Here is a 22,773-nt window from a genome sequence, read left to right as displayed (position 1 = left end):
CAGTACAGAACAGGGCAGGATGTTATCTTAAACAAAAACAGAATTACCTGGAAAAACTCAGCAGGTCTGGCAGCATCGGCGGAGAAGAAAAGAGTTGACGTTTCGAGTCCTCATGACCCTTCGACAGAACTTGAGTTCGAGTCCAGGAAAGAGCTGAAATATATAGATGTTATCTTGTTCCATCCCTGCTCTACACTGGCAACTGAACTCGGCTGGGCTTTTTTAACTAATGTAGTGTCCCTGGGTTAGAGATAGCACTTGCTTTCCTGATCTCTGCCCAGAGTGGAAAATGAATGAGTGAGTGAGAGAATGTGTGTGTGTGTGTGTGTGTGTGTGTGTGTGTGTGTGTGTGTGTGTGTGCATGTCAGTGAGTGAGTGTGTGTGTGTGTGTGTGCACGTGCGTGTGTGTGTGTGTGTGTGTGTGTGAGTGTGTGTGTGCGTATGAGTGAGTGTGTGTGTGCACCTGTGTGTGTGACTGTGTGTGTGTGTGTGTGTGTGTGTGTGTGTGAGCGTGCACGTGTGTGTGTGTGTGCACGTGCATGTGTGTGTGTGTGTGTGCGTGCATGAGTGAGTGTGTGTAATAACGAGATTATTCTTGGCTGTGATTCCCCCACATTCCAATGGCCCATTGTTACTCATACATGCAAAACGGCCATTTGGGTAGAGATATTGGTGAGCCATAGGTTCCTGTGGGGCCTGACCGAGAGACAATCTGCACCTTCAGGAGAGGAGAGGGGAAACTGGAAGAAAGAAAATAAATTTCCATAGCACCTTTCACTATCTTAGGATGCACAAAGAACTTCATCGCCAATGGAAGTATAGTCAGTGATGTAATTGGAACTTCATAGCCAATGGAAGTGTAGTCAGTGATGTAATTGGAACTTCATAGCCAATGGAAGTGTAGTCAGTGATGTAATTGGAACTTCATAGCCAATGGAAGTGTAGTCAGTGATGTAATTGGAACTTCATAGCCAATGGAAGTGTAGAGAGTGATGTAATTGGAACTTCATAGCCAATAGAAGTGTAGAGAGTAATGTAATTGGAACTTCATAGCCAATGGAAGTGTAGTCAGTGATGTAACTGGAACTTCATAGCCAATGGAAGTGTAGTCAGTGATGTAACTGGAACTTCATAGCCAATGGAAGTGTAGTCAGTGATGTAACTGGAACTTCATAGCCAATGGAAGTGTAGTCAGTGATGTAACTGGAACTTCATAGCCAATGGAAGTGTAGTCAGTGATGTAACTGGAAGCTCAGCAGCCAGTTTGCACAAAGCAAGCTCCCACAAAGAGCAATGAGCAGATAATCTGTTTATGGTGATGTTGGTTAAGAGATAAATATTGGCTAGCTAACTAGGGAGAACTCCCCTGTCCTTCTTAAATCGCAGCAGTGGGATGTTTTATATCCACCTGAGACGACAGACTCGCAGTTTAACATCTTGTATGAAAGATGGCACATCCAACCAAAGGCAGTCCTCTTAGCTTGAGCACGAGTGGTTTTGAAGCTTCCTCTGTCATGGGCACAGTGAATGGGGATGTTCATTTGAAAGGTGCTAGGGGCTCCACTGTCTTTCTGTCTCCAGTCACAAGTGAAATTTTTTCCATTGAAGGACTCCCTGGCTGCTGAAATTGAAGGAACAATGCGGAAAGGCTTATATGTGGATACTGCTGCATCGCACGAGAACAGGTAGGAGATGGACACTTAGGCATAGAGCAACAAGTCTGATAAATGTAGATCTGAGCATTTACCTGGATCTGGAGTTTAAGAGCTGAGGTTTTCATTCTGAGCATTTAGGGTTGAGTATATCGTCAATGACTAAGTGTGAGCTCTCCTGGTGACACGGACACAGCCCTCTCTCAGTGTAACACAGCTCAAGAAAGTTTCAAGTCTCTGTTGGTTTAGCTGATCTTGGGCTGTGGTTTGGCAAATTTGGCCCCATTATTTGGCTGGGGAGAAAAGACAATTTGGGTTCTCACTCAATTACTGCTGGGATATGGATATTGTATGTGTTTGCATAAGGTTCTTGTAAAAGAAGCATTATAGAGACTACTGCCAAACCCACCACTAGACTGGAGGACGTTCATCTTTCTTAAAGAAAGATTTTCATTTCCATAGTGCCTTTCATGGCCTCAGGATGTCCCAAAGCCCTTTACTGCCAATGACCTACTTTGTAAATGTAGTCACTGTTGTAATGTGGGAAACACAGCAACCAATTTGTGCACAGCAAACTCCCACAAATAGCAGTAATAAGACCAGAAAATCTGTTTTTAAGAATTTTGGTTGAGGGATGAATATTGGTCAGACAGCAAGGAGAACTCCCCTGCTCTTCTTCAAAATCATGCCAAGAGATCTTTTAGATTCATCTGAGACTGCAGGGCCTTGGTTTAACATCTCGTCTGAAAGACAGTACCTCTGACAGTGTGGCGCTCCCTCAGTATTGTACTGTATTGGGAGTGTCAGCCTTGATTTTTAGTGCTCAAGTTCTGAAGTGATACATGAAACCACAACTTTCTGACTCAGAGGTGAGAGTGTTACCCACTAAGACAGGCTGCCATTCCCACACGTTCAGGGTGAAGGTCTGACAACGCTTTGCTTCCTCCCTCAGTAACTACAATCGAAGGGTGTTTGAGACAGTCCGGGCAGTCAACCAGACAGTGAGGCTGAAATCTCGCTCCCAGTCCCCCCAGAACATTCCAGGCTCCAGTCCATCATCGACAGGACAATCTGGATCTAGCCGCTTCAGTACCCCTCACACCAGCTTCTACGAGTCGAATACTTCAAGTTTTGGATTGGATGACAAACTGCAGTCACTGAACCTGGAGACTGAGAACACTCCGTAAGAATTTTACCTCCTCTGCTACGCATCCCTTCTAATTGCAATAATATTATAAAACCTCACAACACAGAAGGAGGCCGCTCAACCCAAACTACCTGAACCAGCTCTTTGAAAGAAAAGCATACAGTGATATAGCATCTTTCACAAACTCCAGATGAACTAAAACACTTTACACACAATTAAGTGTTTTTTGAAGTTTAGTCACTGTTGTAATGTAGAAAATGTGGCAGCCAATTTCTGCAGAGCAAGCTCCCACAAGGAGCAGAGTGATAATGGTCAGATAATCTGTCCTTTTTTTAGTGATGTTGGTTGAGAGATAAATATTGGTCAGGACCCCTCTCCCTCACCTGACTCTTCTTCGAAATAGTGTCATGGGATTGATTATGAGTGGACAGATGGGGCCTCAGTTTAATGTCTCATCCAAAAGACAGCACTCTAACAGTGCAGCATTCCCTCATAACTGCACAGGGTTTGTCAGCCTGGATTATGTGTTCAGTTCTCTGAATTCAGACTTGACCCCACAACCTCCTGATTCAGGGAGTTTATCCAAATAGCCCCACTCCCCTGCTAGATACCCATAATCTTGCTTTCCCTTTTCAAGTATTTATCCAGTTCACTTTTGAAAGTTACTATTGAATCTGCTTCAACTGGCTGTTGGACATCATATCCCAGGTCACAACTCACTGTGTAAGAAAAAATTCTCACCCACACTTAATCATGTTCAGCCTGTTGCCCTCTGCTTATCCAGTCCTCATGCCAGTGGAAACAGTTTCTCCTTATTAATTCTATCAAAGACGTTCATGCTGTTTGAAATCTCCTCTCAATCTGCTCTAAGGAGAACAATATCAGCTGCCTCAGTCTCTCCACATTAACTGAAGTCCCTCATCCTTGGTGCCATTCCAGTGAATCTCCTCTGAACCCTCCCCTAGTGAGTGACCCTGACGGGCAGGTGCGTGTGTGTAAGGTACTGGCAGCGGTGGGCCAGACTGCGAAGCCTCCCTTGTGGAATAGACTCTGACAGTGGCAGGTCCTGGAAGTGAGGAATGACTTCTTGTGGAGCCAGTGGAGTCAGTCGTGCTGGACCCCCTGCCAAGGATTTCCATTTCCTGCTCGGACTGACAGTGAAAACCTTTTTTTCCAGGGAGGAGGATGTGGACCGGAAGCCTGGAACGCCGGGTACTCCTGGATGTCGGGATTTACATGCTGCTTTGCAGCGACTGTCTCAGAAGCAGCTGGCTTCATCCGATAAAACTTTCTTTGAGCAGGAGCGGGACCAGAAGCTGAAAACCCTGACCGGTGACGAGGTCTTGTCCAGTGGGTTAGTCACCCCAGCTGAGAGTGTCCTGTCAACAGGCACCAACTATTCCGGGAGCTCAGGGATAACCGGATATTCTGCCTTTTCTGTGAGCTCCCACCCCAACTGCCCTGATAAATTGAAGATTGTGAAGCCGTTGGAAGGTGAGGCCCCTGAACATCAACACTGACCTAATATTTACGCCTGAGACCCTCTCTCTTTTCCTCAATCCAACTCTCTTTTTCTCTCTTTTTGTCTCCCTCTGTCTCAGTTTCTCGATCCCTCTCTCTGTCTTTCCCTTTTGCTCTCTGTCCTCCCCTCTCTCTGTACCTCTGTTTCTCTTTCTGTCTCACCCTGTGCCTCTAGCTTTCTTTCTCTCCCCCATCTCTCTCACTCCCTCTCTCCTTGTCTCTCTCTGTCCCCTCTCTCTCTGTCTCTCTCTGCCCCTCCTTCTCTGTCCCCTCTCTCGCTCTCTCTGCCCCTCTGTCTCTCTCTCTCTCTCCTTTTCTCTCTCTCTCAGTCCTCTTTCTCTCTCTCTCTCTCTCTCTATCCCTCCTCTCTCTCTGTCCCCTCACTCTCTCTCTCTCTCTGTCTTTCTCACCCAATCTCTTGCCTGTCTCCTCATTCTGACACACTCCCTCCCTCTCCACACTTGCCCTGTTTTGATTCCTGTGCTGTCTGCTATTTTCTGACCCCTGTCTCTGTCTCAGGTTCAGTGACTCTCTATCAATGGCAACAACTTGCTCAGCCAAATCTCGGAGGGATACTGGACCCACGGCCTGGAGTCCTTACCAAAGATTTCCAGCAACTGGACATCGACACGGGTGAAGTTCACAACCTCAATGACCTGGAAGAAGATGAAACAGACTTGGCTTCATTCCAGGAACTCATAACTGCTGTAGAAAACAAACCAGACCCCAATGGTAAGCGAGACTCGAATTCACACAGAGATTGTGATATCTGGCTCTCTGATATACCCCCACCCCTCACTGTAGCACACTGATATACATCTCACCCCCCACTGTAACACTCTGATATACCCCACACCCTTACTGTAACACTCTGATATACCCCACACCCCTCAGTGTAACTCTCTGATATATCCCACACCCCTCACTGTAGCACACTGATATACCCCACACCTCTCACTGTAACACTCTGATATATCCCACACCCCTCACTGTAACACACTGATATACCCCACACCCCTCACTGTAACTCTCTGATATATCCCTCACCCCTCACTGTAGCACACCGATATACCCCACACCTCTCACTGTAACACTCTGATATACCCCACACCCCTCACTGTAACACTCTGATATATCCCACACTCCTCATTGCAACACACTGATATACCACACACCCCTCACTGTAACACTCTGATATACCCCACACCCCTCACTGTAACACTGATAAACCCCATACTCCTCACTGTAACACTCTGATATACCTGACACCCATCACTGTAACACCCTGATATATCCCACACCTCTCACTGTAACACTCTGATATATCCCACACCCCTCACTGTAACACACTGATATACCCCACACCCTTACTGTAACACTCTGATATACCCCACACTCCTCACTGTAACACTCTGATATACCCCACACCCCTCACTGTAACACTCTGATATACCCCACACCCCTCACTGTAACACTCTGATATACCCCACACCCCTCACTGTAACACTCTGATATATCCCACACCCCTCACTGTAACACTCTGATATACCCCACACCCCTCACTGAAACACTCTGATATATCCCACACCTCTCACTGTAACACACTGATATACCCCATGTCCCTCACTGTAACTCTCTGATATACCCCACACTCTTCACTGTAACACTTTGATATACCCCACACCCCTCACTGTAACACTCTGATATACCCCACACTCTTCACTGTAACACCTTGATATACCCCACACCCCTCACTGTAACACTCTGATATACCCCACACTCCTCACTGTAACACTCTGATATACACCACACCCCTCACTGTAACACTCTGATATACCCCACACCCCTCACTGTAACACTCTGATATATCCCACACTCCTCACTGTAACACTCTGATATATCCCACACCCCTCACTGTAACACTCTGATATATCCCACACTCCTCATTGCAACACACTGATATACCCCACACCCCTCACTGTAACACTCTGATATATCCCACACTCCTCATTGCAACACACTGATATACCCCACACCCCTCACTGTAACACTCTGATATACATCACACCCCTCACTGTAACACTCTGATATACCCCACACCCCTCACTGTAACACTCTGATATACCCCACACCCCTCACTGTAACACTCTGATATACCCCACACCCCTCACTGTAACACTCTGATATACCCCACACCCCTCACTGTAACACTCTGATATATCTCACACTCCTCACTTTCTGTTAGATTGAATACAGATGCTGGAAAGTAAACCGTGTCCCTGCTCGGAGATCCTGATGGTGAATGTATATCTTTTACTTTCTCTGCCTTTCCCTAAGTGTTACCCAGCACTTTGTCCCCTGTGACTGGGACTCATGCACCATCGCTTAACTCTAGGCTTTTCATAAGTCAGTCACTAGCCTCCTCCACGCTTTCCACTGCCAAACCTTGGCTTCTCTCTACCTCTGTACCCCATGTCTTCCTTTCCTCCTAGGAAATGTCACACCTAGTGCTAAACCTCCCTTTCTGCCATTGGCTCCTGGAGTTGTGTAGCAGCGGGATAAGATGGTTACCCCGTGGTGTGTAATAATATTTGCCTCCTTTTAGTTTCAGTGTATCAATCCACAAACCGACTGCCCGACACTCACTCCACCTACACTATTACCACCTGCCGTATCATGCATCCCTCCGATGAGCTCACCACAATGACACTGAGGTAAGAGAGTGAGTGCGTGCGAGGGGTGGGGATGTGTAGGGGCAGTGGAGATTTACAGTATGCACAGACTGGTGGCTGCAGTTCCTTTATAGCTGTATTCCATCCCACTCCTGACTTGTGCTTTGTAGATGGTGGACAGGCTTTGGGCAGTCAGGATGCTGCACGATTCCTAGCCTCTGACCTGCTCTTGTAGTCACAGTGTTCACGTGGTTAGTCCAGTTTGGTTTCTGGTCAATGGTAAGCCCAGGATGTTGATAGTGGGGGATTCAGTGATGGTAATGCTATTGAACGTCAGGGGGCGATGGTTAGATTCTTTCTTGCTGGAGATGGTCATTGCTTGACACTTGTGTGGCGTGAATGGTACTTGCCACTTGTCAGCCCAAGCCTGGATATTGTCCCGGTCTTGCTGCATTTGGACATGGACTGCTTCAGTATCTGAGGAGTTGCGAATGGTGCAGAACATTGTCCAATTAACAGTGAACATCCCTCCATCACAAAGTCAGAAGTGGGGTAGGTCATTTCTCCACATGGGATTTGTTTTTAGGCAGTGGGATTGTGGTTTTTGGATCCAGCTGCTTATATCCTGTTATGAGATTCTTAAGGGAGAACTGTTGTTGGAGCTGATTTCATCCAGATTCCATCAAGACTGCAGATCTCCACACCATGTCCACCGCATATTGGGAAGGACTCTGCAAAAAGAATGATGTCTTGTCCTCCATCTTGGACAAGGGCTACGAGGAATGTAACTATTCTCTGTCTGGTGCTTCACCTCCCCTCCATTGTAACCCCCTCCCTAATACCCTATCACCCCCACACCTCCTCCCTCCCTCATTCTGAAGGAGGCCATTGTATGGCCCTTACACCCAGGTGTGAATGTTGATGGACCAACTGAGGATTTGCTAATGGACTGTTGTCTTTATCCCAAATACAGGCAGAAAAAGCCATGGTACAGACAGTTGCTGAAAGTTTAAAGAGTATTGAATTTCAAAGTAAGACCTGTGGTGTTTGTTTCCCAGTGTCGAGTGTCTGCCTCTCACATAGAAAGAACATCTGCTGTTGTGTAGACTTTCCTTGTGTTGAGCATCAGCCTCTCCTGTAGAACATCTGCCGCACTGATACCACCTGGTAGCCTGGGCATCTGCCTCTCTGATTTAGTGGGAGACTGTTTCATTTGGTGAGATTTGTTTCCATTAACTCCCTGAGGTCAGTTTTCACTATATGGGTTTGGGTTAAAGTATTTATCTGATTCCCTTTTGAAGGTTCCTGTTGAATCTGCTTCCACCGCCCTTTCAGGCAGTGCAGTCTAGATCGCAAAGACTCACTGTGTAAAAAGAATTATTCTGATTATTCCTCTGGCTCTTGTGCCCATCATCTTAAATCTGTGTCCTCTGCGACCCTCCTGCCAGTGGAAACAGTTTCTCCTTATTTTATCCAGCAAAAGCTTCCATGATTTTGAACACCTCCATTAAATCTCCTCTTAACCTTGCGCGGTCTAAGGAGAACAACCCCAGCTTCTCCAGCCTCTCCACAATTCGATCCTCAGCTGAATGATCACTGAATCATTATAATTAGCCTCAGTGCCTTGGCTTTGAATGGAGGAAGGTCATCCAGGGTTCCTGTCCCTGTTTACTGTCCAGTGACTCCCTGCTTGAAAAGCTCATGTGTGCACATCCAGTGTGAACCGGGCCTGGCCCAAGATTCATGATTTCCCTTTAGTCATTTTGACACTGAGTGACAGAACTGGGTGATTTCAGACCAGCTAGCGGGTATAGATCTCTCTAAATTTTCTCAATAACTTCAACAAAAATAAATAAAAAGACATTCTTGTGTTTACATTGTACCTCTCCGATATGTTTGGACGTCCCAAAGTGCTTTATGGCCAATTAACTACTTTTGAAGTGTGGCCACTATTACAATGTAGGAAAGGTAGCAGCCAATTTATGCATAGCAAGCTCCCACAATTAGCAGTGTGATAAATGAGCAGGTAATTTGACTGTTTAGTGATGTTGGTTAAAAGATAAATTGGCCGGAACAATAAATGAAAATTTGGAATGGGGAGAGATGGAAACAGGCAGCTGAATTGATACTGCTTGATTTACACTCTCATCCAAAGTCAAGATTCCCCAACACCCTCTTTATTGATCGACCTCTGATTTACTTTCAGTGTTAACAAAAGAAAATCCTCAAATTGCTCACATGCTCACTGGCACATCATCCTGGTCATCTGTATTGAAGGCTGTCTCACATTCCCAGGCTGCACTGGCTGGTTATCATCATTCTTGTTGCCATTGTTAAACATTTAACAGTTTTCCCCTGACATTTGCTCTAACCTAACTGATGTCTTGTGGTGAATCAGTACAATCATGGATTTTATTGTCATTATCCTTTGTGCGATTGGTAGAGTGTGATTTAATAACACTAACATCACCTACTTTACAATTAGAAGCCATCTTCCTGAGCCTAGCCTATGAGGTGGGTGAGACATTCTCAGCTGAAAGTGGCCTGGTGTTAGGACATGCAATTTGAAAGAATGAATTCTTGAGCTATCAGTTGCCCTGTTTCAGCAGCTTGTAGATGTAGAGCTTCGAAACGTTCTCTTTGGTTTGCCTTCAATTGAATTTTGATGGAGAAAAAAGCTGAAAGCGGTTGAAGATCCTGGGGTGAGGGTGATGGTGTAGGGTGATATGGGAATGGGTAGGGTGATATGGGAATGGTCGAATTATCACTTTACTTAAAAAATATTTAAGATCTGCTTTCTCCAATTCAAACTGCGACCAGCCCTACTTTTGTGTGGCTTCTAGTGCAGAATCCGTGCTGATGTCTCTCTCTGTGCTCATGGAGAGATGACTGAACCTTACCTTAATGACTGAGCCAATTATTTAGCACCTTGCTAATGATGTCATTGTATTGCCTGTGTACTATATTTTTGGGAATCTGCTTCATATCCAGCATAGGAATTTGTACAAAATCTGGTGTGGCTCACAGTTTTGTCTGCTTTGCAGGACCTTCAGCATATAATATATGGTGACCTGATAGCGGTCTTTAAAATTGTGAACTGGCTTGACAGGGTAGGAAAGATGTTTTCACTTTCGGGCGAGACCAAAAGTAGATAGCATAAACATAAATAGGTCCCTGATAAATCCAATGGGAAATTCAGGAAAAAGTTCTCTACTGAGGGAGTGGTTGAAGTGAATAGTATAGATGTATTTAAAGGGAAACTGGATAAACACATGAGAGAGAGAAAGGAATGGAAGGGTATGGTGATGCGGTGAGATGAAGAAGGGTGGCAGATGGCTTGTGTGGAATATAGCATGGACCAGTTGGGCTGAATGGCCTGTTTCTGTGTCATACATTATTTGTAAAGTTCATTCCCATTTTAACCCATGATTATCTTATAATGTTTGAGGCTTTCAATCTTGAGTTTATGGCTTTAATGTTTTTGATAAAGTATGTTATTCTCTCCAGCTCTATTCTGCTTGTGATTTCATGGTTGAATTTCACCAGTGTTGCTCATTTCTTCTGTTGAGCTTCATCCAATGGCATCAGTCATGACAAAGAGAGCAATGTAAGGTTTGGAGTTGGGGTTCTAAATAATTAATTTAAACAAGGGATCCATTAAGTCCCGGTAAAAGATTGATCAGCTGTTGAAATTGAAATTAGCCTCTGGATTTACTTATCAGTATGTATACCCATAGAAAATATTATCAACAAAAACTAGTGATATACCTTGTCCTGTGACATGATTGCTTGAGGTTTTTGCATTGAAGTCAGATAGATCAAAACTGGTCAAGTGGTAATCAAAGTTGGATAAGAGAGAGTTGGCTTGGATTGGTTGAGTTTGAGGTGAGTTGAAATGTGTAGCATTGCACCAAGAACGTTGTTGAGTTGAGTTTTGCTTATTAGCAATGGGGTTGATTGGATAAGTTTGAACTTCAGTGATATTTGGGTTCTTTACATGAGGTAACTGTGAGTTGGGATGAATTGAGGTTGGTTTGGTTGGAATGAGCTTCACAGCACAGTGATTGGTTTGGCAGGATTTGGCTGGGTTGGAGTGGGTTGAAGTTTATGAATTGGGCAGGGTGGGTTGTGGTGATTGTAGGATTGGTGCCTAACATCACAGCACTTGCATACTTCAATTTGGCAACTGTGGTATCTAACCTCTTGCTTAAAACTTAAGTTCTGAATCAGTCATACCCAAAAATGTTCTGTTTTTTGGTGATTAATACAGGAAGCAAACCTTTTAACTTGGGGTACACTCAGTGCAATGACACCATGTTTATGCCAGATCCACCTCGCTACATTATTGATTTGGTTGTCAAATACATTATTGAGTGTTTACCCCTCTGTTCTCTTTCCAGTTTTCATCACAGACCCAGCTCCTCTTGTGGCAGCTTTGGCAAGTTGAGGTCTACCTCATCTGATGGGAACTTGGGCAGACTGAGGCCCATCTCTTCATGTGGAAATTTTGACAGATTTCAGCCTCCTCTATCGCATGGGGACATAAGCTCTTTGAGATCTACCCTATCCAATAGAAACTCTAATACCTTGGGGACCACCACATCCAGCACGGATTTCGAGGGACTGCAAGCCACGTGCTGTTCTCCCCACCGTCAGCGTTATGCATCTGAGTCAGCCACTAACCTGAGAGAACATACCATCACAATGAGCACTTCATTTGGATTAGTCACATTGCTAAAGGAGCATGGAATATCTGCAGCGGTGTATGACCTTGTCAGTAACGCTGAAGACAGCAGTGCTGCTGAGGGTACTGCCATTATTCAACAGCACTCTAATGGAACCCTGCCCAATATCCCAGATCCAAGAGCACAGTTGATCTACCTTTCTAAATCTCCATTTGAACTGAAGTATACCAGTCCACCTCTAAAACCCTTCCTTACCTCCAGCTTAGCAAGGTCCATGCTCAAGAGGATGAGTTTCGCAGAGGATGGAAGGAGCCCAAGTGACAACAGGACCCAAAGAAACATCTTCAGCTTGAACCTGGTGGAAAAACTGAAGCGTCTTGGTTTAGACAAAGTGGTGGCCAGGGGGATGGTTAACCCTGAGGGCCAAAGGTTGACCAGACTCACCCGAAGATTCAGCACATGAGAAATGGGAGTAGCAAGACTTTGACTTCCTAAATGTAATGACAGATCCTCCAGCAGGATCAGAATGAATGACCCCCTTTCACCCCCTCTCTCCTCCACTTCCCTACCTGCATTGTATTTAAAAATACTGAACCTAGTCATATGACTATTGCAGCAGGTTCCCATCAGTCAATCCAAGATCCATTCCATTTTATTTCAGTTTTGTATGCATTAAGCAAACTGTTTTAATTGATTCGCTATTAAATTATCTGCTAAATGTTTAATAATCAATAACGACAAGGATGAAATGAAAATTATTATGTGAACTGAATTGCTAATGGTAGCAATGTGGTTGGCTGGTCTGTGCTATGGGAGGTAATGGTGTTTTAACGACCTCTGTGCTCCTTCCATATTCAGTGTGTGTGTATGTGTCTCCACTCCCAGTCAACTGTCTCAGGTCACTGAACAATATCATGCATCCTGGACAAATTCAGTCTATTTCACTCATTGTCATCCTTTGTTGAATCTCCACTGGGCATAAACTGTGGATTTTATTCTTAAATATGTATTATTTAGAGGTCATATATGCACAGAGCCCAGGCTGCCTTGAGAATGCTGGTGGTCGCACTTTGACAGCATTTGGTGCCCTGACCAGTCACCTACAGAGTTCCTCTGTGCCAGTGTATGACCCTGAGTGAACTCCCAAACACTTCTCTCAGTATCAGTAGTGACTGCAGATCTTTACTGGAAGCCTGATCTCTGACACTTCCAGAAAAAATATTCTTGAGATTCTGGGTTGTGGGGAAATTTGGCTGAAAGGGAAGGATGTTCCATTTTCTCAGCACCGACATTCCTCACTGTGTGACCAGCTTCACCATACTCAGTGGGAGCTATCCCCCTCCACCATTTCTGATCCACATGAAACAACTGGCAATGGTGCAGCTAAACACCTGTACCTCAGCACTCTTAGAGTCGGATAGTTGGAAGGGTGCCTGACTCTGTGGAATAATGTGCATTTCTTATATCTGAGACGGCTCCTAGTCTTTAAAAGTTTGGTGAGTTGTTCCATTGAACTTGATGCGTTGTTACGATACAGGATCAGTACAGGCAGATTACAACTGATTGAATTACTTGCTGCTATATCAGCGAATCAGCACCTGGACTAAACACGTTTGGCACCCACAGTAACACTTAACCATCTGTAAACAATGAGCTGTAATATAAAAGTTATCCTTGACTGCATTGGGAGAGAATTTTCTGTGCTTTCACTGGTGGTTTTATCATTTTTAAAAATTCAACAAGTCTTTATCTTTGGAGAATTCCTTTGCCTTTGGTTACTGAATGTTAATCCTTCGCACTCTGCAGTAACCTTAAAAAAAATTGGAGTGCAACAAAGTAAAATTGAAATGTTATTGTGGAAATTCTGAAATTTGCAAGCTGAAATTCCTCTGTGTTTACAGCCCCACTGCCAACCTCATATAAAATCAAGATGAATGTCTGGATAATTCAGCAGAGTCACAGTGGAGTTTAGGGAGTTCAGAACACAGCTGCATGTTAGGAATGCTTGGTTCTGTACTCCTTAATCCCCTTACTTAACAACATTCTTTGTTTTAAAATGTTCAATTAATCCCTAACCTTGACTACTTTTTGGGAGAAAGTTCCAGATTTCCACTACCGTTCATGTGAAGAAGTGTTTCCTGACATCAGCACTTAACTCTAAGTATTGTTGGTACATGAGCCACCTTGAAGAAGCAGGAATTCTTCAGTGAAAATGTTAAACCCTCAGTGTTAAAGGGCTGAGTGTCAGGAGCAATGGAACCTTAACTGGGTTTTATTAGGTTAATTTTCCAAGTCCCAGACATGATTCCAATTTTGATCTTTCTGGAGTCTGAATTCTTTCAGGCCTCTGTGTGTTGGAGGATTAAAGAACAAATCCTCCACCATCTTGTGACTGAGCATCCCAGAGAAATAGCACAACTAACTGTGCTAATTGTGGCGCTAGCAGATCACCCTGAACCGTACCAGCCCCTCCACCAGTGTGTCTTATTAGATGCTTCAGTAGGGACTTACTCCTGTTTTTGATCCCCCATTTCTTCCCCATGGGCAGCCTTGGACCCTGATCACTGACTTACATTTACAATAAAGATTCTGTCACCAATCATTCCCTTCTCCCAGCCTCTAGTAAGAATGCAATGTAGAGACTGAACTCAGTTCTGGAATTGTGTGTTACGTACATCAATCTGCTGTTTAGGCAGTTTGTTTATTTGCAGTTTTAGTGCAAAGGTGTAATGTATTTTAGGAAATGTGACTGCACATAAGCCCGTCCTAGTTGGAGATTTGTAGATGAAATAAGTTGCTCCCTTATTAAGTTAATGAGGTGCTCCTTCGAGTCTGTCAGCTATTCTGTGTAGCAACTGAACAGACCTCGAGTTCACTGTGTCAGAAAGAAAAATCAAAGATAGAGTTTAATCCTGTAAAGATTTGTAATTTTTTAATTAAGAGAAGTAATAAAGCAGATATCATAAGAGTTACTGTTTGAGTTTGAGTTACTGATGTAAATGGTCCCTGAACCTTCCTTGTCTGACTTGCCAAATTTCTCTCTACTTTCAGAGGCTGCTGTAAACTTCCCTCTTCTCTAATATCTCCCACTTCAGTGCCCCAGATGCTTGTTCTAATGTGGAGAGTATCTCATGTCCAGAGTAATCAAAGTCCAGCTCATCAGCAGCAGTGATTAGATCTGGGCAGCGATCAGAACCTATCAGTAAGATTCCCAAGATGCTCCTAGCTTCCTGGACCTTTTTTGTTTTATTCGTTCATGGGATGTGGACATCACTGGGTAGAGATTACAGCCCATTCTTATTTGCCCTTGTTCAGAGGGCATTTAGGAGTGAGCCACATTGCTGTGGTTCTGGAGTTACATGGAGGCCAGACTAGGTAAGGACGGCAGATTTTCCTAAAGAGCATTAGTGAACCAGATGGGTTTTTATGACAAAGGGCAATGGTTTCATGGTCATCATCAGACTTTTAATTCCAGATTTTTATTGAATTCAAATTTCACCATCTGCCATGGTGGGATTCGAACCCAGGTCCCCAGAGCATAAATCTGGGTCTCTGGATTACTAGTCCAGTGACATTACCACTATGACATTGCCTCCCCCTCAATATTTCTCAATATTTAAATAACAATTTCTGTAGAAGTTGTCATTTAAATTGGGATTTGATAGCAATGAGGTGTCCATCAATTATTTTTTTGCAATCACATTTGTGCCAAGACTAAACCGGCTATTTCCACCTCCATAACATCATCTGTCTTTGTCCCAGCCTCAGCTCATCTGCTGCTGAAACCCTCATCCATGCCATCGTTGCTCCTAGCCTTGACGATTCCATTACACTCCTGGCTGATTTCCCATGTTCCACCCTCCATAAGCTGCCTGTGCCTTAACTTGCAGCAAGTCCCAGTTTCCTCATCATCTCTGTGCTCGCTGACCTACATCGACTCCCGTTCAGCAGTGCCTTGACTTTAAAATTCTCACACTTTTTTCAAATCCTTGAACGGACTTGTCCCTCCCTGCCTTTGTAATCTCCTTCAGCCTCACAACTCTCCGAGATACCTGCATTCCTCTAATTCTGGCCTTGTGTGCATTCCCAATTAGGATTGCTCTCCTATTGGTGGCTGCACCTTCAGTTGCTGGGTCCTAAGCTCTGGAAATTCCCTCCCCAAACCTCTCCACCTTTCTACCTCACTTTCCTCCTTTAAGACACTCCTTATAAACTCCAGCTTTAAGCAAGCTTTTGGTCATCTGACCTAATATGTGACTCGGTGTCATACTTTGTTTATTAGTGCTCCTGTGAAGCACCTTGGGACATTTCTTTAAAGGCGATATATAAGTAGAAGTTGTTGTTGTAACCACATAAAGGACCATCTCCCAGGCTGTCAACCTCAGATCTTTCAGAGACCCTGAGCCGTCTGGCATTTCCTTGATTAAAGTTTGGTATAAACCTTTCCTGTTTCCCCGGTGCTTTGAAAAGCTTTCATTCTTTCCTTCCCAATAACTGTAGAGATTACAGTGGCGTACAGAGATGGGAGCTATACTCACACATGTAAGCTGCATTCCTCCCCCACCTGATGGGCCAAATAACCTATATTCCTTAACTGTAATTAAATATACACTTGGACAGCAGCCGCCTCTGCCTTTATCCAGACAGATAAGCCACAGGTTATCACTAGTCATGCGGTCCACAAAGATCAGAAGTAGCCCAGATCGAGTCAGCATTCAGCAAAAGAGAGAGGGTTGGCCATCAGAAAGCAGTGTGCCGATTGCAACATGAACATTCCAAAGAGGAGCTAATATCCTCTCTAGTCACTGGATTACCTGCAGTGAGGTGAGCCATGGTTATATCAAATTGGTCATTTTTAAATATTTATTTGGAGAATGTGTTGAATGTTCAATTTTTGATGTTCCATATTCCCAGGACACACTCCCCCGTTGCCCACCCCGCCCCCTGCCCATCCGCCCACCACACACACACCCCCAACCCCTGCAGAAAACACCCATAGACACAGGCATGTCTACACACACACCCACACACACATGCGGACACACACATCCTGTAATTCACTGTTTCACAAAGAATGAACACAAATGCAGGTTTCTATGTTTCTTCTGAGAGGCTGTTAATCCTTAGGGTCCCACAGCACATGTATCCAGGATCACACACTGTAGTCTGTGGCAATCAATAACTCTGAACACCAAGTGTAGTACACAACACTTAGACCATTTATTAAACAAGCAAAAAATATCAAATTCTTTGAATAAAATCAACACCAATAATTTTTCCAATAATTCTTAAATGGATCAAAAATCTGTTTCCGCATTATTTTGAGAATGGATATATATGAAACAGTGACTGATATTCTGAGCTCAATTTGTTGGTACACTGGGTGAATGGTTTCCTAGCAAAACACATGAAAATTTTTCTCTGAATGATGACTCTGATCTTGCACTTTAGGAGTCCAGTTCATACTCCTCGATGCTGCGTCTGCCAAAGTCCATCCAGCCTGTGTAATCTCTGTCATGCATTTGATGGAGGACATCTCGTAGCTGATACCTGTCAGCTTGGTTCAAAAGCCCAGCTATTTGAAATAAAAATAATAATTAGACCTTCTTGGCAATTTTCACTTTTTATTGTCTCCCCTCTTCTAAAGGCACCGATTCACTAGGGTACAGTTCCAAAGGCGTTGACTCTCACTGAGGTACAGTTCCATAAGCACTAACTCTCACTGGGGAATAGTTCCACACACACTGACTCTCACTGGGATACAGTTCCACACACACTGACTCTCACTGGGATACAGTTCCACACACACTGACTCTCACTGAGGTACAGTTCCATAAGCACTGACTCTCACTGGGGATCAGTTCCTTACACACTGACTCTCACTGGGGATCAGTTCCACACACACTGACTCTCACTGAGGTACAGTTCCACACACACTGACTCTCACTGGGGAACAGTTCCACACACACTGACTCTCATTGGGGTACAGTTCCACACACACTGACTCTCACTGAGGTACAGTTCGACAAGCACTGACTCTCACTGAGGTACAGTTCGACAAGCACTGACTCTCACTGAGGTACAGTTCGACAAGCACTGACTCTCACTGAGGTACAGTTCCATAAGCACTGACTCTCACTGGGGATCAGTTCCACACACACTGACTCTCACTGGGGATCAGTTCCACACACACTGACTCTCACTGGGGATCAGTTCCACACACACTGACTCTCACTGGGGATCAGTTCCACACACACTGACTCTCACTGGGGATCAGTTCCACACACACTGACTCTCACTGGGGTACAGTTCCACACACACTGACTCTCACTGGGGTACAGTTCCACACACACTGACTCTCACTGGGGTACAGTTCCACACACACTGACTCTCACTGGGGATCAGTTCCACACACACTGACTCTCACTGGGGATCAGTTCCACACACACTGACTCTCACTGAGGTACAGTTCGACAAGCACTGACTCTCACTGAGGTACAGTTCGACAAGCACTGACTCTCACTGGGGATCAGTTCGACAAGCACTGACTCTCACTGGGGATCAGTTCCACACACACTGACTCTCACTGGGGATCAGTTCCACACACACTGACTCTCACTGGGGATCAGTTCCACACACACTGACTCTCACTGGGGATCAGTTCCACACACACTGACTCTCACTGGGGATCAGTTCCACACACACTGACTCTCACTGGGGATCAGTTCCACACACACTGACTCTCACTGGGGATCAGTTCCACACACACTGACTCTCACTGGGGTACAGTTCCACACACACTGACTCTCACTGGGGTACAGTTCCACACACACTGACTCTCACTGGGGTACAGTTCCACACACACTGACTCTCACTGGGGATCAGTTCCACACACACTGACTCTCACTGGGGATCAGTTCCACACACACTGACTCTCACTGGGGATCAGTTCCACACACACTGACTCTCACTGAGGTACAGTTCGACAAGCACTGACTCTCACTGAGGTACAGTTCGACAAGCACTGACTCTCACTGGGGATCAGTTCGACAAGCACTGACTCTCACTGGGGATCAGTTCCACACACACTGACTCTCACTGGGGATCAGTTCCACACACACTGACTCTCACTGGGGATCAGTTCCACACACACTGACTCTCACTGGGGATCAGTTCCACACACACTGACTCTCACTGGGGATCAGTTCCACACACACTGACTCTCACTGGGGATCAGTTCCACACACACTGACTCTCACTGGGGATCAGTTCCACACACACTGACTCTCACTGGGGATCAGTTCCACACACATTGACTCTCACTGGGGATCAGTTCCACACACACTGACTCTCACTGGGGATCAGTTCCACACACACTGACTCTCACTGGGGATCAGTTCCACACACACTGACTCTCACTGGGGATCAGTTCCACACACACTGACTCTCACTGGGGATCAGTTCCACACACACTGACTCTCACTGGGGATCAGTTCCACACACACTGACTCTCACTGGGGATCAGTTCCACACACACTGACTCTCACTGGGGATCAGTTCCACACACACTGACTCTCACTGGGGATCAGTTCCACACACACTGACTCTCACTGGGGTACAGTTCCACACACACTGACTCTCACTGGGGATCAGTTCCACACACACTGACTCTCACTGGGGATCAGTTCCACACACACTGACTCTCACTGGGGTACAGTTCCACACACACTGACTCTCACTGGGGTACAGTTCCACACACACTGACTCTCACTGGGGTACAGTTCCACACACACTGACTCTCACTGAGGTACAGTTTGACAAGCACTGACTCTCACTGAGGTACAGTTCGACAAGCACTGACTCTCACTGAGGTACAGTTCGACAAGCACTGACTCTCACTGAGGTACAGTTCGACAAGCACTGACTCTCACTGAGGTACAGTTCCATAAGCACTGACTCTCACTGGGGATCAGTTCCACACACACTGACTCTCACTGGGGTACAGTTCCACACACACTGACTCTCACTGGGTATCAGTTCCTTACACACTGACTCTCACTGGGGATCAGTTCCTTACACACTGACACTCACTGGGGTACAGATCTGCACACTATCCTCTGGTACTGTACTCAAGTTTCCATCCATCACTAGACAAGTGATTGGTAGCAAGCTCTTTGAACTTGAGTGGAACCACTACTGAGCCTGATTCACCAACATCACAGTGGAGAGGACAGGAGGGATTGATTCAGTTGCATGTGAGTCAGTGGATCACAATGGTCTGGGTCCGGTGGAGGGGAAAGGGCTCAGGGTTGGGAGTCAGGGTGGACTGGATCAGCTGGAATTGGATATTTTTTTTTTAAAAAGGTTGGATTTTTAAAAAATGGTTGTGTCCATGGGTTTTTATAATTAGCCACATTCATCGGACTGAAGAGGGAAGAGAGAGGGAAAATGACTTCAACAAGCCAGAGAGTACTGCCGTTCCTGGGCACTATCTACTAATCCCTACTGGAAGATTATTTTTGGACCTCAGCTGTGGACAGAATCAGGCTGAGTGTGATGTTCTAAGCGGTTGAATAGTCAAGTACCCTACTAACAGTCACTACTCAGGGTCACACAGGAAGATTCAGCAAAGGGTGGAACTGGAATTAGATTGTTTAGGAACTTTGTGTTCCAATCGATCCCGAGCTACATGCTCTGAAAAGACAAGGGCTATTGACTCCAGCTCCACTTGCTGCCTATCTGCTGCTGAAACTGTCATATATGTTATTATCACCCCCTAGGCTCAATTATTCTCATACTCTGATTAGTCTCCCATCCTCCAACCTTCAGAAACTCGAGCTCATCTCAAACTCTGCTGTACATGAACAATTCATTTCAAATCTCACTCACTTATCCTATTGCCCTTGCTAACCATTGGCTTACAGCCCCTGTATCTTCCACAGCCTCACTGCTTCTAATCTAAAGCTGTCTCCAGCTCCTCTTGTTCATTATTCCATTCATTTGTTCCTCCATTAGTTTCAGCCACCTGGATCCCACTGATAGAAATTCTCTCCCTTAAACTTTTCACCCACTGCCTCCTTTAAGGCCCCCTTTAAAAAAAAGTTGCATTTCTAGAGAGCCTTTCACAACCTCAAATTATTCCAATGCAATTTACAGCCAATGAAATATCTTCATTGTTGGAATGTAAACATTACGACTGTGATTTGCACGCAGCAAGGTCCCACAAACAGCAATGTGATAATGACCAGATGTCTAATTTAGTGATGTTGATGTTGGCCAGGATGCTGGGGTGAACCCTCCCCCCACCCCTTGGCCTTGGGTTCTTGTATGTCCAACTGAGAGGGTAGATGGGACCTTGGTTGAACTAAAAGACAGCACCTACGGCAATGCAGCACTCCGTCAGTCCTGCACAGGGAGTGTCAACCTGGATTATGCGCTCAGAATTACACATTTTCTGACATTCTGTTTCAGGCTCAACACCAATCTTATTTCCTTGTCCCTCTGTGGAGTGCCCAGAGGACACTGCTCTATGCTAAAGATGCTATGTAATTGCAAGATGCTGTGCTAACCCAGCAAGAGTCCTTCAGGAAAGGGGCTTGACAGGGTAGATGTTGAGAAGATGTTTCCACTAGCGGGAGAATCTCAAACTAGGGGACATCGTTATAGAATAAGGGGACACTCATTCAAAACTGAGATACGAAGGAATTTTTTCTCTTAAGAGTTATGGCGGCTAGATCACTGTAAGACTGTAAGTATTTAAAGAGGAGGTAGATGGGTTTTTGAGTTATCGGGGAGTTGAGGGTTATGAGGAGCACGAGAGAGGATTTGAGGCCTGGGGCTGATCAGCCATGATCTTATTGAATGCGTGGGCAGGCTTGAGGGGCCGAGTGTCCTACTCCTGCTCCTATTTCATATGTTCTTATGGAATAATTTGCAGAATGCTGTCTAATGCCTTTCTGAGGTGCCCCCACTGTACCTTCTTGAATCTGGGGTAGCAGTCTGGATATCAGATCTTCTGCTCTTAAAGGCGCAGCCCTGCGGCCCAGTGAACCTGCCCCATTGCCTGATGGGTACTTGCCGGTACGTTCCAGGATAATTCCTCCATTATTGTGAGGACCAGAAAGTGGCTTTGACAGGCAGCCTGTTGCCAGGACAACCACAAGAACACTGATGTACACTGTGTTGGTCATACCTGCAAAATACAAATCACACATGGACATCCAGTAACAATAAATGGGCAAAGTGGATTTCAACATAATTTGAAGTCATCCACTTTGCACCTAAAAAGATAGAATAAGAATTGTTTGTAAATGGCAGAAATTGGAGGTCCAAGTATGCATAGAGGGTCATGTACACAGATCATTAAAATGTTCTGAACAGAAAGAAAAAAAAAATCAATCAAGCCAATGAAATGTGGGCCTTTATTTTTAGAGAATGAGAACATAAACTTGTAGAAATTACAGTTCAGTTATACAAAACCCTGATTAGACCACACCTGGAGTACCATGATCAGGTCAAGGTTATGTGAGACAGCACCTCAGACAATGTGGCACATCCTCAGTACTGACCCTCTGACAGTGCGGCGCTCCCTCTGTACTGACTCTTCAACAGTGCAGCACTCCCTCTGTACTGACTCTCGGACAGTGCAGCACTCCCTCAGTACTGACCCTCGGACAGTGCAGCACTCCCTCAGTATTAACCCTCCGACAGAGCAGCACTCCCTCAGTACTGACCCTCCGACAGAGCAGCACTCCCTCAGTACTGACCCTCCGACAGAGCAGCACTCCCTTATGCATTCAAATGCAGTTGAAAATCTGTCCTTGAGTCTCTCGAGTGGGTCTTGAACCCACGCTCCCTAACTCTATAAAACTTTACTCAATTGACACAAAATCCTTCCAAGACCCTGGAGTAAAGCGACGGAAGGTCACGTTCCAGCCGAATGGGGAGTTTGAAGAAGTTCCTATCGGATTAAACCCCCTACCCGGTGTGAATCAACCCTCCCCCCCGCCAACCCCCCACCCACCTTGAGCCCCGTTGAGTTTGCATTCACCCCGACACTAGTTTATGTGACAGGAGCTGGAAGAGGAGAGAGGGAA

General features: G+C 45.2%; 2 protein-coding genes across 2 annotated transcripts in view; one reads left to right on the top strand and one right to left on the bottom strand.

Annotated features, from left to right (window-relative positions):
• The window catches only part of LOC121269106 (trafficking kinesin-binding protein 1-like), a gene marked incomplete at its 5' end in the record, with an annotated part of 70,245 nt that extends 57,887 nt beyond the window's left edge, over window positions 1-12,358 (top strand). The window contains 6 exons of the mRNA XM_041173570.1: window positions 1,609-1,685; window positions 2,605-2,835; window positions 3,977-4,293; window positions 4,840-5,052; window positions 6,926-7,034; window positions 11,393-12,358. Coding sequence (XP_041029504.1) covers window positions 1,609-1,685; window positions 2,605-2,835; window positions 3,977-4,293; window positions 4,840-5,052; window positions 6,926-7,034; window positions 11,393-12,140 — 1,695 coding nt within the window. The remainder of the gene's footprint in view (window positions 1-1,608; window positions 1,686-2,604; window positions 2,836-3,976; window positions 4,294-4,839; window positions 5,053-6,925; window positions 7,035-11,392) is intronic.
• Window positions 12,359-17,124: 4,766 nt separating this feature from the next.
• On the bottom strand, window positions 17,125-21,867 carry LOC121294048 (cholecystokinin-like). Its single transcript, XM_041217586.1, has 2 exons — window positions 21,654-21,867; window positions 17,125-17,252 (listed from the first exon to the last, which is right to left on the bottom strand). Exons 1-2 carry the CDS (start codon window positions 21,865-21,867, stop codon window positions 17,125-17,127), a joined length of 342 nt encoding a protein of 113 aa, XP_041073520.1.
• Window positions 21,868-22,773: the final 906 nt, after the last annotated feature.

This window comes from Carcharodon carcharias, chromosome 23, assembly GCF_017639515.1.
Source record: "Carcharodon carcharias isolate sCarCar2 chromosome 23, sCarCar2.pri, whole genome shotgun sequence".
In the NCBI taxonomy this organism is placed as follows: Eukaryota; Metazoa; Chordata; class Chondrichthyes; order Lamniformes; family Lamnidae; genus Carcharodon; species Carcharodon carcharias.
The sequence above is the reverse complement of the archived record's forward strand: the minus strand, read 5'-3'. Positions and strand labels throughout refer to the sequence as shown.

Coding starts and splice junctions, on each gene's coding strand:
- LOC121294048 (XM_041217586.1), bottom strand. CDS start 21,867: ATGACCAACACAGTGTACATCAGTGTTCTTGTGGTTGTCCTGGCAACA. Junction 17,253..21,653: donor GCTACCCCAGATTCAAGAAG/GTACAGTGGGGG, acceptor TATTTCAAATAG/CTGGGCTTTTGAACCAAGCT.